The 18,739-nt window shown below is 41.0% G+C and overlaps 1 protein-coding gene across 1 annotated transcript; it reads right to left on the bottom strand.

Annotated features, from left to right (window-relative positions):
• Positions 1 to 10,509: 10,509 nt before the first annotated feature.
• Positions 10,510 to 12,280, bottom strand: LOC139647705 (uncharacterized). Its single transcript, XM_071523661.1, has 3 exons — positions 11,933 to 12,280; positions 10,810 to 11,695; positions 10,510 to 10,658 (listed from the first exon to the last, which is right to left on the bottom strand). The coding sequence occupies exons 1-3, from the start codon at positions 12,278 to 12,280 to the stop codon at positions 10,510 to 10,512; spliced, it is 1,383 nt and encodes a 460-aa protein (XP_071379762.1).
• Positions 12,281 to 18,739: the final 6,459 nt, after the last annotated feature.

Genomic DNA, 18,739 nt, shown 5'->3' with positions numbered 1-18,739 from the left:
ATTTTTTCAGAGCGGCGTTCTCATTCTGGAGCTCCTTGATGGTGTCACGTTGCTCCTTGATGGTGAGCTTGAGGTCAGCGGTCTCTTGCACGCTGCGCTGTCTCTCATATTCCAACTTCTCCAACAAAATCTGATATGTGTGCTCTTGCACCTCGTCTCTCTCTGTCAGCCTGGCAAAAGTCTCTTGCCAGGCTGAAGGTGCGTTCACATCAAATGCGAAGCAAATCTTCGCTTTGCATTACTTGCGTGAGTTTGACCAGTTTGACGAGTACACAACCCCCGAATATTCAAGTAACGCTATGCCGGGAAAGCCAGCTGTGCTAACGGTTGTGCTAAATATGTAGGCCTACAGTTTACTTTCTTAAAACATATTTTATGCGAACACATATGCGAAATGCACCTATCTCAGAGCAGCACTGAAGAAAGACAGCCATAATCTCCTTAAGAATCCATCTGAAATCTCACACAAAGTGAGCACTTTTGCTAATGAAGAAAAAGACAAGCTGGCGGAGAAGTTACAAAACTTGGTGAAATGTGGTGCAGGCTTTTCTCTTAATATTGATGAGTACAAGTTACTTGCTTTAACGAATTTTGTTTGTTTACTGTCAAATATCACTTCCATGAGGCTGTTCTTCTCAGCAGACAGATCACAGGCAATGAACTTCACATTTCATATTCCTCGCAGCTATAGCGAAGTTCAAGCTGCATGCAAAGTTTATACTATGTTCATATCTAATGTTAATTAACATAAATGCCGTTCTTTTATCTTAATAATTATTAATACCATCAAATAATACACTAAAGCGGTCAGGTTTGGAACCCATAGGTTTATGCATACTTCTCCTTGTTGCATTAGTGTTGCTTGAAATATGACCAATGCATTTTGACTGTAGCTGAAGTTACCTTAAAAATACCTTAAAAACAAGTCCATTTCCCGGGATTCCCGGGATAGTGTGCTTCTGTTCCCGGGATAGAAAATGTCTAATTTTCGGGAAAAATATTAAACCCTAGTGTGCACGTATGCTGTATGGTGGGCGTTGATGATCCGATGTCCTCTCTCTGCAGTTACAAACACACAGTTAATACATTAGCATTTCAACATCATTTGATAATCTGACTAATTATTACCATTACTGTATATTCCTATCCTTTGAAATTGGTAGTTCTTGGTAGAACTTCCTGGGCCATTTGTAGCATGGATGTAGTTAGCTACAAATAACACTCTGTTAGTGTTTATATAATTAATAATAATGAATATTGTTTGGCCAAACACAGTATGGTGTGGTTATATATACACGTTATACACTCAGAAAACTAACAATAATTCCCATTGATTCCCTAAAGATTTTCCACTGAATGACACAATACTGAATTACCCAGTTACACATCAATACTGCTACTACTATTACTTCTAGTACTACCACTGCTGCTACTACTACTAATAATAATAATAATAGAACTGGTACTACTACTACGACTACTAAAACCTGTATAACTGGTCTCATTTGAATACTATTAATACTACTAATTATAATAATAATAATAGCCTACTAATTGGTTGCTGCAACTACGACTACAACTGACTAACATCGGCTAAATCGGCCACAGTGCACTGAGTGCACTATAAATACACATAAAAAGCTATTTGCAGCGTATTAAATTATTTTTAACCTAATTATTTTATACTGAAATGATAACAGACTCAGCCGACCAACGTGCACCTGCCCATATTCATATGATTTCCAAAAATAGAACTATATCAACTGGTGATCCCAGCACAATAACTATTGAGGAATATACAAAATAATTTTAAGATAATTGTTTTTGTCTTATTTTATGATAATAATAATAATAATAATAGGAATAAACAGGACCCATCACTATTGTTCCAGCCCGCACTGTATGATTTCCGAATATAGAGCTATGCCTATGGGTGTGATCTCAAAAACACAAAATAGCCTATTAACTTAAAGCTTTTACTCTTAAATACAAAAAGGCAAGTCCATTTTTAAAATGAACATAAACAAACCAGCTCACGGTGAGAACAATTTAGGCTACATAAAAATACTATAACAGAAACGGGCTCAGCCGTATTGATTTTTAATCACCAATAAGCTCAAAACTGGTGTAAAGGCTGAGCATAATTTAGTGGAACAACATAATAACAGTACTACAGGTTATTAAACATTTTAAAAAATCTCCAAAACGAAATAAAGTGCCTAATTCAGACAAGGCATAGCGGGTCTCCAAAAAGAAAGTGCACAATTCCAATACCGCATACCTCAAATCTCAAAACGTAATTAATGTGCACAATTCCAAAAGGGCATTATAGTCTCCAAAACGAAATAATATGCAAAACAAGGAATTAAAACACTAAATAAGGTGCACAATCGGCAAGTGGCTGCATGGCGGCTAAGGCCTTATCCCCAATAAAAAATAAATAAATACATATAAAGAAAACTTAAGCCAACATAAAAACAAACATAGTGGTGTGGTAGACCTGATAGAAAACATAAAATACGGCATAGAAACAAATGCCGAGATGCTACTTAGCCTATTATAGCTGGCTTTTGCATATAGGCTATTCACAGACGGTCACAGCGTCCACAGACCCCAGTTTTTAGAGTTGTGTGATAGAAACACTAGCAAGTCCACGTTCTTTGGAAGGAGACATCTCGTCGATCGAGACTTCTCAATTTGTTGACAATAAGGCCGCGGCCACGCTGATCCGTTGTGTCTGTCCGTCTCCGTTCATTTCAATTCATTTTCAATGACAGCTGTCCGTTGTCCGGGCAGTGCTGATGACACGTCCGTCTCCGTCAGATTTCCGTCCGTTTTGAGGGACAGAAAGTTCAACCCAGTTTAACTTTTTCTTGACGGATTCGTCACCGCAAATCAGAGGCGTTTTTTTAAAAACAGTGTTGACGTTCCAAAACAGCCCAATGGACAGAAATCTATCCGTTAGTAATTCTATCAATTTTCTGACGGATCAGTGTGGCCGCGGCCTAAATCCTGCCTTGGAAAAAATGCACTCAGAAGGCGTGGAGGTCGCAGGGGTACAGAGTAGACGTTTTGCTACTCGGGCCAGTCTCGGGTATGTGTCTTGTGTTTTTTTCCACCACCCCAATGGTCCAGAGTCAACTTTGGTTCTGTCCTGAAGATAGTCTTTCATCTCTTCTGTGCTGCAGAATCTCCCACCTGATTCTGTGGAAACCAGATCTTCCTCATCTCCGCACAGCAGCATAGCAATCTCCTTCTCCTTGTCAGTTGTTTTGATACATGTTCCTCCTCCTCAGCTGGGGGTTTACCGGTGCCTCTGGTTGTGCTGTGCACACTCAGTCGGTCTGCCAGCTGTGCAACTACGCGTTGGCCGCGTCTCGTTAAAATACATAAAAATAAAATAAATAAAATAAAATACATCAGGTCTGCATATGTCCCTCCCGCCCCCGAAAATAATGGATTAAGAAGCGCTTTTCTCCTTATGAAAGTAACACCAGCGATTGTCCGACCAATGAGAATTTGGTCGGACAAGAGCATATCGACCAACCAATCGACCAACCAACCAGAAGGTGTCAGCCCTAATAAAAAGATTATTTAAAATATCTACATTGTATTATTACATCAATTAAATACAATGCAGATAATGCTGATTTAAAAGATCCCTATAGGTACAGGGCTTTTTATGTTTTCAACCTAGCCCAAACCCATAGTTTAAGAAACCAGAATAGCATAATCTACAAAATGCACAATTGTACCACTCAGCTGAACCTACAGCTCTTGGTTGCATTTAAGTTGAACACCAAATGGCAAGAGAAGTGTTTTTCTGTTTTGTTTTTGACAGAATAAGACAATACCTTTGAAAGTACCTTTCTTCGTGTTCCTTGTTTTTTCCACGGTGCAGCAGAGGGCATCGCAACGTGTCGCATCGTGAGAAGGCCTCTAGAGGGCGTCTTCGACTGACAGCTGGCCTCCCGCCTACTGGCTAAATGCATTCAGTCCCATACACTGATAATACCATATTGGATCTCACACAGAGCCACACTCTTTGCCGTCAATTTCCAGACATCCACGTCTTCTGCTGTCCTGCAAACCTTAACGGTAGATAACGTTATTACCTGTGGTATGTGATGTTGGTGATTTAGGTAATTTAACCGATAAACGTGGAATAGGTAATTTAACGACAAACGTGTTGCACTAGCCGAGCATTGCTCCCACACACACCAAGCCCCACTCTCTGCCATTAATTTATATACATCCACCTCTTCCGTTGCCCTATAAACTTTAACGTTTGGTAACGTTATTACCTTTGGTATCTAACATTAGTGTTGTAATGCTTCAGTGCATTGAATTGAACTGAACACGTGAGAATACAACAATGAAACATGGCGGAATGCAGCAAGGAGTCTAAAAAGTCCAGAACAACATTTTCAAATGTACGGGAGTACTTCAACAAAAAACAAACAAAAGAGTACAATATACTCTGTGCAAGATCGAAATGGCCGTCCATGGCAGCACTAGTGCGATGCACGAACATCTGAAACGTAAGCATCCTGGAGCCATCGCCTCCGACCGAAGCATGGGTAAGTCATGAAAGACATTTCTCCCTAACTAACAGTAAATTAAACATCAAAAGAATAGCCTAACTACACTCAACGGCAAAGATGCCTGATAATGCATATCTATGTACAAATGGCTATTCTTGTACCAAATATGTGCGTATATTGTGTGAAGGAAGATTGCATTTATTTTGGGGATACAGTGTCAAAACATGAATTGTCTAGACAATTCGGTTCGCTTTAGGTGAGAACGTAATCAGACTTAATCTAGGACCTAATATAGGAAGCAAACCAAAATACAGTGCATTGTGGTTGAAAACGGATGTTGACATCCGTTGACGTTGGCCGTTTCCCATAGCAACAACAAATACGGAGAAAGTGAAAGTGCCGGTGGAGAAATAGGACGTTGTAATCAGTGAATTTACGTTACTGTAACAGCGATCATAAAAGACAGTATGGATTATACCGGTATTGTATGTATTGGAAATATCTGGTAAGCCTTTGCTTGTTCCACAACATTGTCTGCTAGAAGTGCTAACCAGCTGATTACTGAGCTAGCAGCTGCTCAGCTAACATCAGGTGACGTTATCATTCTCTCAATCAAAGCTACTATCGCAATCGCAATACGCTGCTGTTGCTCCGTTGTTGTCCGTGACAATGTGATTGACAGGAAGTGATTTTCTCTCTGAAATGTTCTGTCCAATAGATGAACGGCATGTAGGACCGTGTGTCATTTGTTTACAAATGTTGGTTCGCTTAACACAGGACCGTGTGAACACTAACCGGACCTAATGAAAAATGCAACAAAGTAGCAACTCATCCACTGATTCAGACCAAAGCAAACAGACTATAGGTGTGAAAGCACCCTTACTGTACAGAATAAAGTGCAAGATCTGGCACTGCAGTCCCTGAATGAGTGCAAAATCTGGATTAAGAGTGGATTATAAATCAAATTTATACAACTTTCAGGGTGAAGCAAACCAACTGAGATTTTTTTTTTTTTTTTTTTTTTTTTACAGTACATTTAAAAATAAAATCTTTTAAACACAATACTTTAATAAACATAGCACTTGTTATTGACAAGTCTTACACATAACTGCAATCTACATACCAAAGTTGATACAAAACCAATACTTCAGCTTGTCCATGCAAATTGAGAAGAAAAAGACAAAAGCAATACTTTCAGCAGCCCCTTCAGCAGTCGTGCCCATTCCACATTAGGTTGCTTGTAAAAGGAGATGAGTGCCGCATCCTATTCAGCAGAGCTTCTTCTAATATCCATGCTAAGAAGTAAGGGATTCTCATTTTCATGAATGTGGAGAATGGAATCCCACAATTGAGACATGGCCCTGGTAGGGTCTTGCATGGTGAGCCGCTCTATAAATAAAATGAAAATGTAACAAATAAGCTTTCATGTAATGTTTGCCTGTAAAGACAACAAGTTCTGGAAAATATCTTTTATTTTTTATTCAATTAATTATTCAATTCAATTAATATTCAAATGAAAACTACATGAGCTATCAAGCCTTGCTCAGGCATACACAAACTCACATTGGCAGTTTATGCATTAAATAAAGAAAATATGTGAGTTAATGGGAGAAACCACTCTGGTACCTCTCAAGCCGAGTTTGAAATCATGAGTGCTAATCCGTTACCATTCTCCAACAATCAAATTGTACTGACGGTCTTTAGTCTTAACGATCAATCACATTGCATAACTTATGCAGGAGGGACAAGATTTATGAGTACTGACTGTCTTTTGAACGGCAACTTATGGAAAGAGTAGTTGACTGCATACCTTAGCAAGGATAAAATTTTGCATATGTATTACACCAAGGGCGTAATTTACGGGGGTCACGACCCTCCAATATCACAAACAGGCCAATAAGACCCCCCAATAATATAGAATAATGACGATAAATTAACTCCATATAATAAAGACAAAGATAAACTGTTAAAATCAGTGTTTTTCCTGTGTTTGTTATGGCCATCCCGACCCACCCCCCTCCTCAATTTTTTACGCTTGGTTGCCCATGTTGCACCTCCGTCTCAAGGGCCTTTTGCACGGGGAGCGACAATCGCCTGGTCCTCGTTCATTTTCAATGAGAGGTGCGCAGGGAGATGCAGAGTATCGGGCCAATTGGGATGCGGGCTCACTCTCGTGAAAAAGTTGCGTTCGTGCTCACATCGCGCATACATGTGATTTCCCAAAACTTATTGACTGCTTTCTAAGCAGCTACTGGGACATTAATGAGACCCAAAGTGTCAGTGCAAGAGTGGGTGTATCAGGTATGTACATTACAATTCTGTAGTTATATAGGCTATGTAAACATATGAAAACGTTAGCTAGCTAGCTGTCATTATAGCAGCATCTTGTAGACTACACAGCTGTGCGTTGCGGCCGTTTCTATGGTTACCACACGTGGAGCACCAGCTATTTTTTGCCTTCATGAGGCGTGGTGAGTGCCACAGAGAGGCGGTGTGAGTCCGCATGCGGCTGTCGCCTCCCGTGTAAAAAGCCCAAGGCTGATTGGCAACTGACAGAAGTAGATCTGATCAATTTTTAAAAAAACATGTTCTCCACAGTTGCTTGCCTCTGTACTGTTGATAAAGCTAGGCTTCTCATGGAAAACACACTAGCTTCAGCTGTTTATTACATCATGTCATGAAATATATATGGCCTTTGAACTGCTTTCTGCTGATTTTTAGATAGAAAGTGATCTAAAAGCATTTCGTTCTTGATTTTTTATAAATAGGCCTATGTGACAGCCCTCCCACTCTGTTGCGTGCTTCCTGGTTACAAGTTACAAGTTACAATTTACAATTTCACATTTGGCAGATGCTTTTATCCAAAGCGACTTACACATGAGATTTTCATACAACACAAGCAAGGTTCTAGTCAGGAGAGAACAACGAGAGTAAGTGCCATAAAGCTAAGTTCTGGTCCAACAGGACATAGGTGCTACGAGGCAGTGCTATGAGGCAGTGCTATGAGGCAGTGCTATGAGGCAATGTATAGAGTGCATAGTTGTGCTTCTGTTACAGGTGATTGACAGGCAGAGTTGGGAGTGTCCTTGATGCTGATGTGGGACACCTGGGATGGGTGGATCCCAGGTTATTTAAGAGGGCTGCTCTCTCTCCCTCATTCTCTCTCTCCTCTCCACCCTTCTGGATGGTTTGAGCTTATGCTCCCTTTTTGGTTCTTTTCCTTCACCATACAAACCCCCCACACCATACTTTACACTCATCCCTACAATGCATTCACTACTGATGTTACAGACTTACACCCTTATTCTCATTTTGGATAATTTACGTATTTAAGTTACAATAAATATTTTGTTGTATTACTTTGAAACATGTGTGGTCTCCCTTTTTGTCAAGTCCATTGAGCCTGGGCTGTGACACCTATGTCCCAGGTGTGTCCAAGATGTGTAAAGATCTTGACGGTGATTAAACTAGCCTATTTATGTGAGGTTCCATTGCAGTGAGCAAGTGCACAAAAGACCATTCTTTATAGAAGAATGGTATCTATAGACACCATTCATGGAACCTAGGTTTCACTTCTGGACGCGTTGTTTGGATCGTATTCAGCAGACAGCTGTGACAGTGACAGTGATGTAGGATGCTCAATACCAACTGATTAGTTATGAAGTGCGGATGTTCTTTATAGAACAGCCTCTCCCAAAGACAGAAAATCCACTGTCTTGTGCATTCCAGCTACCTCAACTCCCTCTGCACGGCTATTCTCCAGAGCTGTTAACATTGCCTCCAACAAGAGAGCCAGCCTCACTCGAGAGCATGTCGACATGCTCACCTTTCTACACTGCAACTCAAAGCTTGTCTGAACCTTATTTCCCTGAAGGAAGAGTTATTTTTCTTAGTTTGATGCCCTAATTGTAACTCTACACTAAGGAAACCTTTGAGTTTGGCTACATCTAAGCATAAAACACAGCAGGTTAAAAGCATGCTTGGGTGATTTGTACTCGGTGATGTAGCGAAGATAAGACAGTGGCAGATAACGAGTATGCTATTGTTGCTCAGTGCCACGTTAAAGTCTGTCGGCAGTTTCCCTGTTTGCACTTAATTCCCATTTCATTTTTGCTTGTGTCATTTTGCTGTGACAACTTTGGACTTGAAGGATTTAGTGAAAGAAGTGGACATGTCCATCATTCGAATAACTCTTTTTTTTTAAGTACATGTGCCTTTGCCTGCTAAACTCAGGACTTGTTTACATTTAAAGAGAATGTTGTTTACAATGTCACAAGTCACTTGAAATTGTATTTACAGCTATTGCACTTTAAGAGGTTTAAGAACCTTTGTCACAAATGTCGAAGAACAGTAAGTGATATTAGTTACGATGTAAAACAAGACTAGGTAGACCTAGTCCAAGCCGGGCCTCCTCTTTGCTTTCACACCCTAGTGTAATACGTGCTCTGTACTGCCCTTGACCTGCTCTATCATTTTCAGTCACACTGACCCCTGGAGACATTTTGAGTTTAATACAATGTTGGAAAGAGGGGCATTTATGTCTCCTTTATGTCTTGTCTGTTACTAAACTGTGTTTTTGAGACAAAGGGCCTCAAAGTTTGCAGTCTATTTTGAGACATTTATTCAAATATATTAGAGATATCATTCAAACATAACATACTAACATTAAATTTCCAGTCTGGAGTGCCCATACACACAGACATGTACACACACACACGCTCAAGCTGACGTGCATGCACGCACACACACACACACACATTTTGAACTTCAACTAGTTAAGCCTCACTTGTGTATGGAGATGCACTTGAGCAAACTTATGTGCACACGTCATGTATGCATGCACACGTCACGTGCACACGGATGCGAGGAAGAGTCAGTAAATGCTGTTGGGCTTAAAACTGTGTTTTAAGTGTGTTTGATTTCTCATCTCACACCATTTTTGTGTACCATGTTTTTCCAGTTTGAAATCCGGGGGCAGAAACACACCATGACAGTGCAGGTCTGTAGTGCAGTGTGTAGGTCTTGACGCCACTTTTTTACAGTATTTTGTTTTGCTTTACAATTTTCTTTCAAAGTCCAGGAACATGGACTCACTGTAGTAACTTTGTACTAATAGGTCTATTATGTGAGCTGTGAAAAAAAAAAAAATATATTGTTTTAATATTGTTACATGCTAAGTTGTTAATTACAAAGTAGGGGCATTTTTTCTTTTACCTTTCTCTGTGTCTTTGTTTGCTATAGCTAAGTGACCTTTATGTGGTGTGTGTCTCAGTCTGATGACCTCACTGTCTATCTGTGCAGTGGATGTTTGGTGGACAGATAGCCTTGGCCCAATCAGTTTAGATTTTGGTGGTGAACCGTACAGAGTCTAGATAAAGTCTCGATAAAGCCACATAGGATTTATTCGTTCAATGTGATTAAATCATTCATAGCAACAGAGTAGAGTTCAGGTTAGGGAAGCAGTCCTGATGTGGCTGAAGATGAAGTCTGTTGCTGAGCGGTGTTGACGAAGTCCACAGCAGGGAAGTTGGTTTGTCATCCACAGGTTTCAGGTGGCAGAAATCGCACCAATGGGTGGAGGTGTACTGTGGCAGAGCGAAATGGTTCTGTGGCACAAAATGGCGCCGTGGCAGGAACCTGCCTTATGTTTATAGTATTCATACTGTAAATACGAAGTGTGACGTTAAATGAGTGTATAGTCCAGTCTCAGTGTCCCCGCTCCAAGACTCCCAGACTTGGAGGTGACCTCCTGCTAAGTCCACAAGGGTCATGTGATGTACTGTTCAAATACTGCAATCTGAGCGGTCTGCTGGTATTAGTACACTGAATCATCACTTGAGTAATACAGTATGCAGTACACACTGATGTAGTGTGTCGTATATTCGTATCTGGTCCCAGATACGAACACAGGGCTAGCTTCTGAGTAAAGGGATGGGGTTAACTGGTCTATTTCTTTCAATTTCCCTTATGAGTTCACCCTCTTCTGTGCCTTCTCCATAATTTTTGCCCTCCACTCGTTCTCTTTCCTCTGCCTCTTCTCTTCTCTTTTCAGCAGTTCCTCCCTCTCCTCCAGCGCTTTGCGCACTGTATCGACTTGGCGATCGCAAAGTGTGTCTAAAAAAAAACAAAAAGAACAAGAGGTTAAGTCACATCTTAGAATCTTTGCATACAAGTTAAAAAGATAAACAGCCATGTATCTACAGCAGACAGCACTGACATAGTGTACTTCTATGAAATATATTGTACAATAAGTAAACTGACTTACCGCCACAATCGCATTTGAAATTCTCCATGACGTAAGTCCACTGAAGATCTTCCTTGTTGGTCTCCGCCTTCCTCTTGAAGTTCCACCTCTTGATTCTTGCGAGGTAGCCTTGCCTTTTAATCTCTTGATCCTCAAGAGCTCTTTGTTCCCTCTCCCTCTGCTCTTCCCTCAGTCTCTTCTCACCTTCTGTCTCCGGCTTCGCCCTCTCCTTCCTCTCTCTCTCCTCCCTTTCTCTCTCCTCTCTTTCTCTCTCCTCTCTTTCTCTCTCCTCCCTTTCCTTCCCTTCTCTTATCTTCTCCGCCAGCATGGCCTCTCTTGCTTGCTGCTCCTCAATCTTCCTCTTCTCCTCCAGCTCTCTCCGCTCGTCCTCCAGTTTCTTAGCAAGCTCCTTCCTCTCTCTTGCCTTTCTCTTTCTCTCCATCTTCTTCTCCTCCCTTTCTCTCTCCTCCTTTTCCTTTCCCTCTCTCTCCTCCGCCAGCATGGCCTCTCTCGCTTGCTGCTCCTCAATCTTCCTCTTCTCCTCCAGCTCTCTCTGCTCTTCCTCCAGTTTCTTAGCAAGCTCCTTCCTCTCTCTTGCCTTTCTCTTTCTCTCCATCTTCTTCTCCTTCCTTTCTCTCTCCTCCTTTCCCTTTCCCTCTCTCTCCTTCTCTGCCAGCATGGCCTCTCTTGCTTGCTGCTCCTCAATCTCCCTCTTCTCCTCCAGCTCTCTCTGCTCTTCCTCCAGTTTCTTAGCAAGCTCCTTCCTCTCTCTTGCCTTTCTCTTTCTCTCCATCTTCTTCTCCTCCCTTTCTCTCTCCTCCTTTCCCTTTCCCTCTCTCTCCTTCTCTGCCAGCATGGCCTCTCTTGCTTGCTGCTCCTCAATCTCCCTCTTCTCCTCCAGCTCTCTCTGCTCTTCCTCCAGTTTTTTAGCGAGCCCCAGCTTCTCCTGTTCTTTCTTCTTCTCCTTTCTCTCTCTCGCCTTTCTCTTCCTCTCCTCCCTCTTTCTCTCCTCTCTTTCTTTCTCCTCACTTTCCATCGCTTCTCTCTCTCTTTCCTCCCTCTCCTCTCGTTCTCTCTCCTTTCTCTTTCGCTCCTCCCTCTTCCTCTGTTTCAGGTCTGTCGGTCCAGGTCTTGGTGTTTCTGCCTGGAGAGTGGTGATCACACTGTGGAGCGTCTTGATGGTAGTGGACTGCTCCTCAATGGTCCTCTTGCGCTCAGCCATCATCTCTTTGGCTCTCTTCTTGTAGGCCGCAGCCGCCTCTTGAGATTTTTTCAGAGCGGCGTTCTCAGTCTGGAGCTCCATGATGGTGTCACGTTGCTCCTTGATGGTGAGCTTGAGGTCAGCGGTCTCTTGCACGCTGCGCTGTCTCTCATATTCCAACCTCTCCAACAAGATCTGATTTGTGTGCTCTCGCAGCTCGTCTCTCTCTGTCAGCCTGGTAAAAGTCTCTTGCCAGGCTGACAGTTTGTCCATAGTCTGCAGTATAGCCATGTGGCTATGGGTGCAGTTACCTGCAAGTAACACTTCGTTACTGCTCCCTGTATCTATTTGTGTGCACGTATGCTGTATGGTGGGTGTTGATATGGTCCGATGTGCTCTCTCTGCAGTTACAAACACACAAGTAAAACATTAGCATTTCAACATCATTTGATAATCTGACTAATTATTACCATTCATAGTATATCCCTATCCTTTGAAATAAGCATAAGAAAGCAAACTCTTTCACTTGGGTTAACCAAACTGAACTGAACTGTGTTTCCATAATCAATACTCTTGGTAGAACTGTGCATCCTGAACAAGAAGTTCCTGGGCCATTTGTAGTATGGGTGCAGTTAGCTACAAATAGCACTCTGTTAGTGTTTATATAATTTTAATATTGATTGGCCAAACACAGTATGGTGTGGTTATACCTCACACATTACAAGACACTCAGAAAACTAACAATAATTCCCATCATAGTACAAATAATAATAATAATAATAATAGAACTGGTACTACTACAACTACTAAAACCTGTATAACTGGTCTCATTTGAATACTATTAATACTATTACTAATTATAATAATAATACTAATTGGTTGCTGCTACTAATATGAATACAAAGAACATGCTATAAAAAGTTTGTTTAAAATATGTACATTGTAATATGACATTAATCAAATACACTGCAGATAATGCTGATTTAAAAGATCCCTATAGGTACATAACAAGGATTTTTGTGTTTTCAGCCTGGTCCCAAACAAGAAATTAAAAGATATTTGTAGCCTACTCTTACCATGAGGACCCAGAAAAACTAAGCTTGTACTACATTTTGGGTCCAAACTCATAGTTTGAGAATAGCATAATCTACAAAATGCACAATTGTACCCCTCAGTTGAACCTACATCTCTTGGTTGCATTTAACAGTGCTCCATCTCAGACTCTTATGTTGAACACCAAATGACAGGTAAAGTATTTTCCTATTGTGGATTTGACAGAATAAAACAGTGAAAATACCTAACTAAAGTCCAAACAACATATCAAGTATTAAAGTAGAGCTTACCTTTCCAAAATCCAGAATGGTTCCAAAATGCCTGTGGTTCAAACTGTGTGTGAATTTTATGCCAGGTGATCCATTCTGATGTCATAAACACCAGCGCTGCATGGTGGAACTCCAGCCAATACAACTGCTATTGACTGCTTACCAATGCTGTATATTATGATTTAAACCAGACATTGTTTAATTATCTTCCCAACAGAACATTAATGGATTACTCCAAAATCATCTCTCTACCAGAGCACAGCCATAGCAATAAAAATATTTGCACTATTTAAATATAGCATAGTGTTTTTCTTTAGAACAGCAATCATTGGTGTTGATGGAAAATAATTACATCTCTATCATCTGCAACCTGTCTAAGATACTAGCTGTGGTTTCTTGGTGCAATTTTAGAGGCACATGGAGCTAAAGAGTGAGGAAAGGGTTCCAGCGAATGATATGAGTTGAATATATATTCTGATCTCAGTGACAGAGTTTGGCCATTTGTTATTTATTCTGTATTTTTTTTCCTTTTTTTTTTTTTTTTTTTTCAAAATTTTAATGCATTTTTCGCGATGAATTTGTGATGTGATGAAAATTGATGATGATAATAATGTCACAGAAAAAAACTGCTCTGCATCCTGGGGCCTATTCCAACTGCATTGAGGCCTGTGCTGCATCCTGGGGCCTATTCCAACTACTTTGAGGCCTGTGCTGCATCCTGGGGCCTATCCAACTGCATTGAGGCCTGTGCTGCATCCTGGGGCCTATTCCAACTACTTTGAGGCCTGTGCTGCATCCTGGAGCCTATCCAACTGCACTGAGGCCTGTGCTGCATCCTGGGGCCTATTCCAACTACTTTGAGGCCTGTGCTGCATCCTGGGGCCTATTCCAACTGCACTGAGGCCTGTGCTGCATCCTGGGGCCTATTCCAACTACTTTGAGGCCTGTGCTGCATCCTGGGGCCTATTCCAACTGCATTGAGGCCTGTGCTGTCGTGGACACACTGACTTAGACTTGACATAGACATAGTACCATACTAATGTGATGTGCTCTGTGAATCAGCTAGTAGGGCTTTAGGGGGAGTTATAGGCAAGACAAAAACTATAAAAGATATGGGTTACTCCACTTACACCAAGCTATATCAAGCCTGTGTATGAAAAAAATCATTCATTCATTTATTCATTCATTCATTCATGTATCATTTATACTTACCAATAAAATGTTGTATGTAAATGAATCTGCATTTGTTAGAAAACGTTATAATATACATACTAATAAAAATTCAAACAAACTCATGTCTTCTCTCACAAATCCAGCGTTGTGTCTTCATTATACCAAGAGGTGGTGACAAAGCTGCATCAAGTCAATCCCCACTCCACCACTACACTCTCTCTGGTCTTTCCTACCCTCACTCTATCACCACTCTCTCTAGTCTAGGGTGAACAAAAAATGCTGAAACATGTGGGACGTTTTGTATCAGGCAGAGCTCGGAACTGATGCCTCCTACTTCTCTCTGAGTTATCTAGAGCTTTGGCGAACATGTGCACTACGCTACACACCATATTGGGAGCTGTCCGATGAGGCCAAAAGTACAACATCATCTGTAAACAGCAGAGATGTTTACACCTAATGTCACCAGGGAGGAGGGTTTTATAATCAAGTGAGAAACTGTAAGTGAAGTTGCAGAATTATGCAAGGTCTGTGGTGTAAAAAAAGACATGTACAGTTCCCTATCAGCCGTGGGCAAATGCACAATGTGAGTGGTACAGTAGGACACTTCATGATGTACCACTCCCTCAGGAAAAGAAGATGGTGGCCAGAGTATCTATGGAAGCATATCACATGCATAAGTCAAATGGAAATGTAATATGTAAAATGGCCATGTAATATGTAAAATGGCCATGTAATCCTACTTTTACATTTAAATTTGCCACTTTTATGAGCAGTTTTTGGCTCAAAATGAACATTAAAATTCAATAATGTCATTTGCATTTGACATTTCCTGTACTAGTATTGACATTTCATTTAAACAGAGATTTGCACGCTTTATTTTGAGCTTTATTCAAATGATGATGCAAACTGGAAAATTAAAATGTATTACCTGAACTGCATAGATATGTTTCATGTGATTATGCAATAATGGTGTCAAAATTATAATTGATATGTAATTTACCTTATATGGTTTTGCACTCTCTAATAGGGAATTTTACATTTCCTGATGTCTTCTGTAGTCACCAATTGTGAGTCAATGCATCAGACATTCTTTGAGACAAGTGTATTGGGCAACTGTTTGAATGCTCAAACCTGGATTACTTGCTGGTATATGGATGTACAGCGTGCCAACCTCTACCGTACTACCTGGTGTATGAGCGCACACTGTGTTTCCCTTATGCAGGGCTCTGGGGGCTCTGCAGTGTAAACAGCACATACCGTAATTCCCCTAAGCACTGTGCATGGCAAAAAGAGTTACACATGAACCAACAACCACACAGAGTCCGGGTCTCATAGAGGTGTTCAAGCCACAGCTATAATGGGATTTGTGCACCTGTGGTAATATCAATACATCCAGAGTTGCCTTAATGTAGAGGCACTGACTCAATGAATCAAAATAGTGGCTCTGTACAGCTGAGACCATGTGAGACCATGTCAAGACGTCCTCTCTAATATACTGAAGAGTGAAATCTAGTGGTTGAACTCAGCAACACATGGCCTACACGTCACAATACTTTGAAAATGAAACATTTCCACTCTAACACCACTGGGGGGCAGTGGAGACATTGGAAAGGAAATGAGTGGGATGGGACCGAAGAGCTTTTCTAATACCTGGAACAACCTTTAACTCCTATCATGCAAGCCATTTCATTTGTTTTCTACAATCTCTGGAGGAGTCCTCACCACCCAGTGGAACTGCCTGTAAAATGTCCTGTCACTATTTATTACCATGTTATTTACTACTACCCAAGTATTTTTTTGCAGTCTTGTACTTGTAAATGTATATGTGCACTTATCACTGCACATATAAAGTCAACTGTCCATTGTTGGTTGAACTGATTCTTTACATTTAATTCTTTGTGAGGTCCTTTTGTCATTAAATAAGTAAATAAAGATACTATTTAAGTCATTAAATAGTTACATTTTGGATTTATCATACATTTAATTCATACTGGTTTTGATTTTACAATATACTTTTTGGCTGGTCATTGTGTCACATGTTCATCAGATTAATTTCATTTTCTGGCATTGGTTCTGTTTCTTTTGTGTGTGTGTGTGTGTGTGTGTGTGTGTGTGTGTGTGTGTACGTGCAAGTGTATGAATAGAAACATCTCATCACACCGCTATGACATGTGCCATTGTCATCCACATCCAACTGGTCCAGTGACTGCTCTTGGCTTCCTCTTTCATACTGTCTGTTTTGCCCAAAACTTCACTGCTGTCTCTGTGGCAACAGCCTCTGTACATCTTATCGCGTCTGAACGACAAGGTTTGTGTGTGTGTGTGTGTGTGTGTGTACATGCACATGCCTGCCTATGTCTGTATGTATGTGGGGAAATGTACAAATGTGTGTGTATGAGAGTGTGTGTGTGGGTAAATCTGGAGGAGGAGGCCAAGAGAGTGAATAAAATAACACCAGCCAAGGAAGATTCTCTTACGCTTTTACAGATTTTCCCTGCTGTTCACCACAACCGGAGCCTAAAAACTCTTAGTAACTCCCAAACAGCTCAATCATTGTTTTGACAACAGTGACTCCCCCTCACATTCCAGCGGTAGCCACTAGACTTTCACTACTGTAGACTTTGGAGCAAAACGTCAGTTTGATGTAGCTTTCATATATTTACCACCCAGGCCATTTCATTCTTGTTTGACATGGCCTGATATTGTTTAGCGTCGACATGGAGCTTAATCATAGTCAGTATCTTCTGAACATTTCAATTTCTGTCTTGGCAAATCCTGCAGTGTGGATCTTTTCTTTCAGCAGAAGTCAAAATAAAAAATGGGAAGTTCATTTAACAGCTGCAAAATGTTACCGTTGTGATTGTGAGTGAAATAAATGATGTTCCCATGCAGCTAACTGTTGTGTTAGTTCTGTGTGGGCCCAACTGTAGTCGGGACAGTTCCATGTACACTATAGTAGTTCCCATTCGACTTTTGGTTATCGTCATGGAAACGGTCGAAAGCACAAATGGACGTCACCACAGACATTGTCAGACTTCCAGTCAGTGCCAGACAGGAAATGAGCTCCTTATTCACAGGCTTCTGACTCTGTGTGTGTGTGTGTGTGTGTGTGTGTAAGAGAGATAGAGAGAGAGAAAGAGAGAGAGCTGTGACACTGACAGAAGGGGGGGAGGGTTGTTAATTCCTAATACATATGTTTCAGATGAGAACGTGCTTCAATAGATCAAGACAAACCCATCAATTAGCCCGACGGCGCTCTGATTTATATCAGGCACAAGGCGGCTTTGTTGAGCTTGACTGCTCTCTAAACATTTGGTCTGGTTCTATTTCCATGACCGGGTTGGGGTTCTGGACCACTGTGTGTGTTGCCTTGTTTGGAGTTTCTGATGTTAAAATGATGCCTTGTCCCACACAGTGATTATTAAGAAGTCAAGTCAAGGATCGGCCCCCTTGGTGCAATACCAAAAAAAGAGGAGAAACACTTGAAGTGATAGGTAAAAATGCTGCAGTTTCAACTTTCTGTTTGCATACACATCCATAACTGTGCAGATGTGTGTGGTAGTGTTTGTGTTCTGTTAAAAGAGGATAACTGATTACAGAGATGCTTTTTCTTGTGTGGTTATCGCTCATCTGCTAGTCGGCTGTCTAACCCAAAGACACACGGAGCCTGTTCATGGAGAGAAGATGACATAGACATAAATTATTGTGTATGAATAGAGTCTATGTTTTGTGTGTGTATGTGTGTGTGTGTGTGTGTCTCCTCTGTGGAAAACTTCCCAGAGTGGCTTTGACTCATTTTTTCCCAATGATCCGCTTGTTTTTCATTTTTGAAATTCGCCATAGGTCTGTCATAAAATAAATATAATAGTGTGATTCTAGAAACATTATTGAGGTAAAGCCGGTCCCTAGACTATTGATTAAAATACTGCTATTGTGTATCAGTGAAAAGCTTCAGTCACCACCCGCTAATTGACTTGACTTCACCCTGACATTTTTCAACAACAGCTCACAATTAGGCTTATATCAGATCTATTAAGTGCACATCAACAGCTGGTCTGTGTTTCGATTCACATATAAAACCTACACAATAAAGGACAGTGTGCCGCACCTGAGCTACTGATAATGCCAACAAAACAGTAATAAAATGTTGAGGCCTGTTAGGGGTTGTGTAAATGTTGCATGGCTGACTGTGCAGGTGATGGTCTTTTAGTGTCAGCTCCTGTCAATGTGTTTTAATCTAGGTACTTTCAGTAAA

The sequence above is a fragment of the Centroberyx affinis genome, unplaced genomic scaffold (genome assembly GCF_046629955.1).
Source record: "Centroberyx affinis isolate AG114_WGS23_722 - 3 ecotype Tasmania unplaced genomic scaffold, CSIRO-AGI_Caff_v1 ptg000101l_1, whole genome shotgun sequence".
Taxonomy (NCBI): Eukaryota; Metazoa; Chordata; class Actinopteri; order Beryciformes; family Berycidae; genus Centroberyx; species Centroberyx affinis.
The sequence above is the reverse complement of the archived record's forward strand: the minus strand, read 5'-3'. Positions and strand labels throughout refer to the sequence as shown.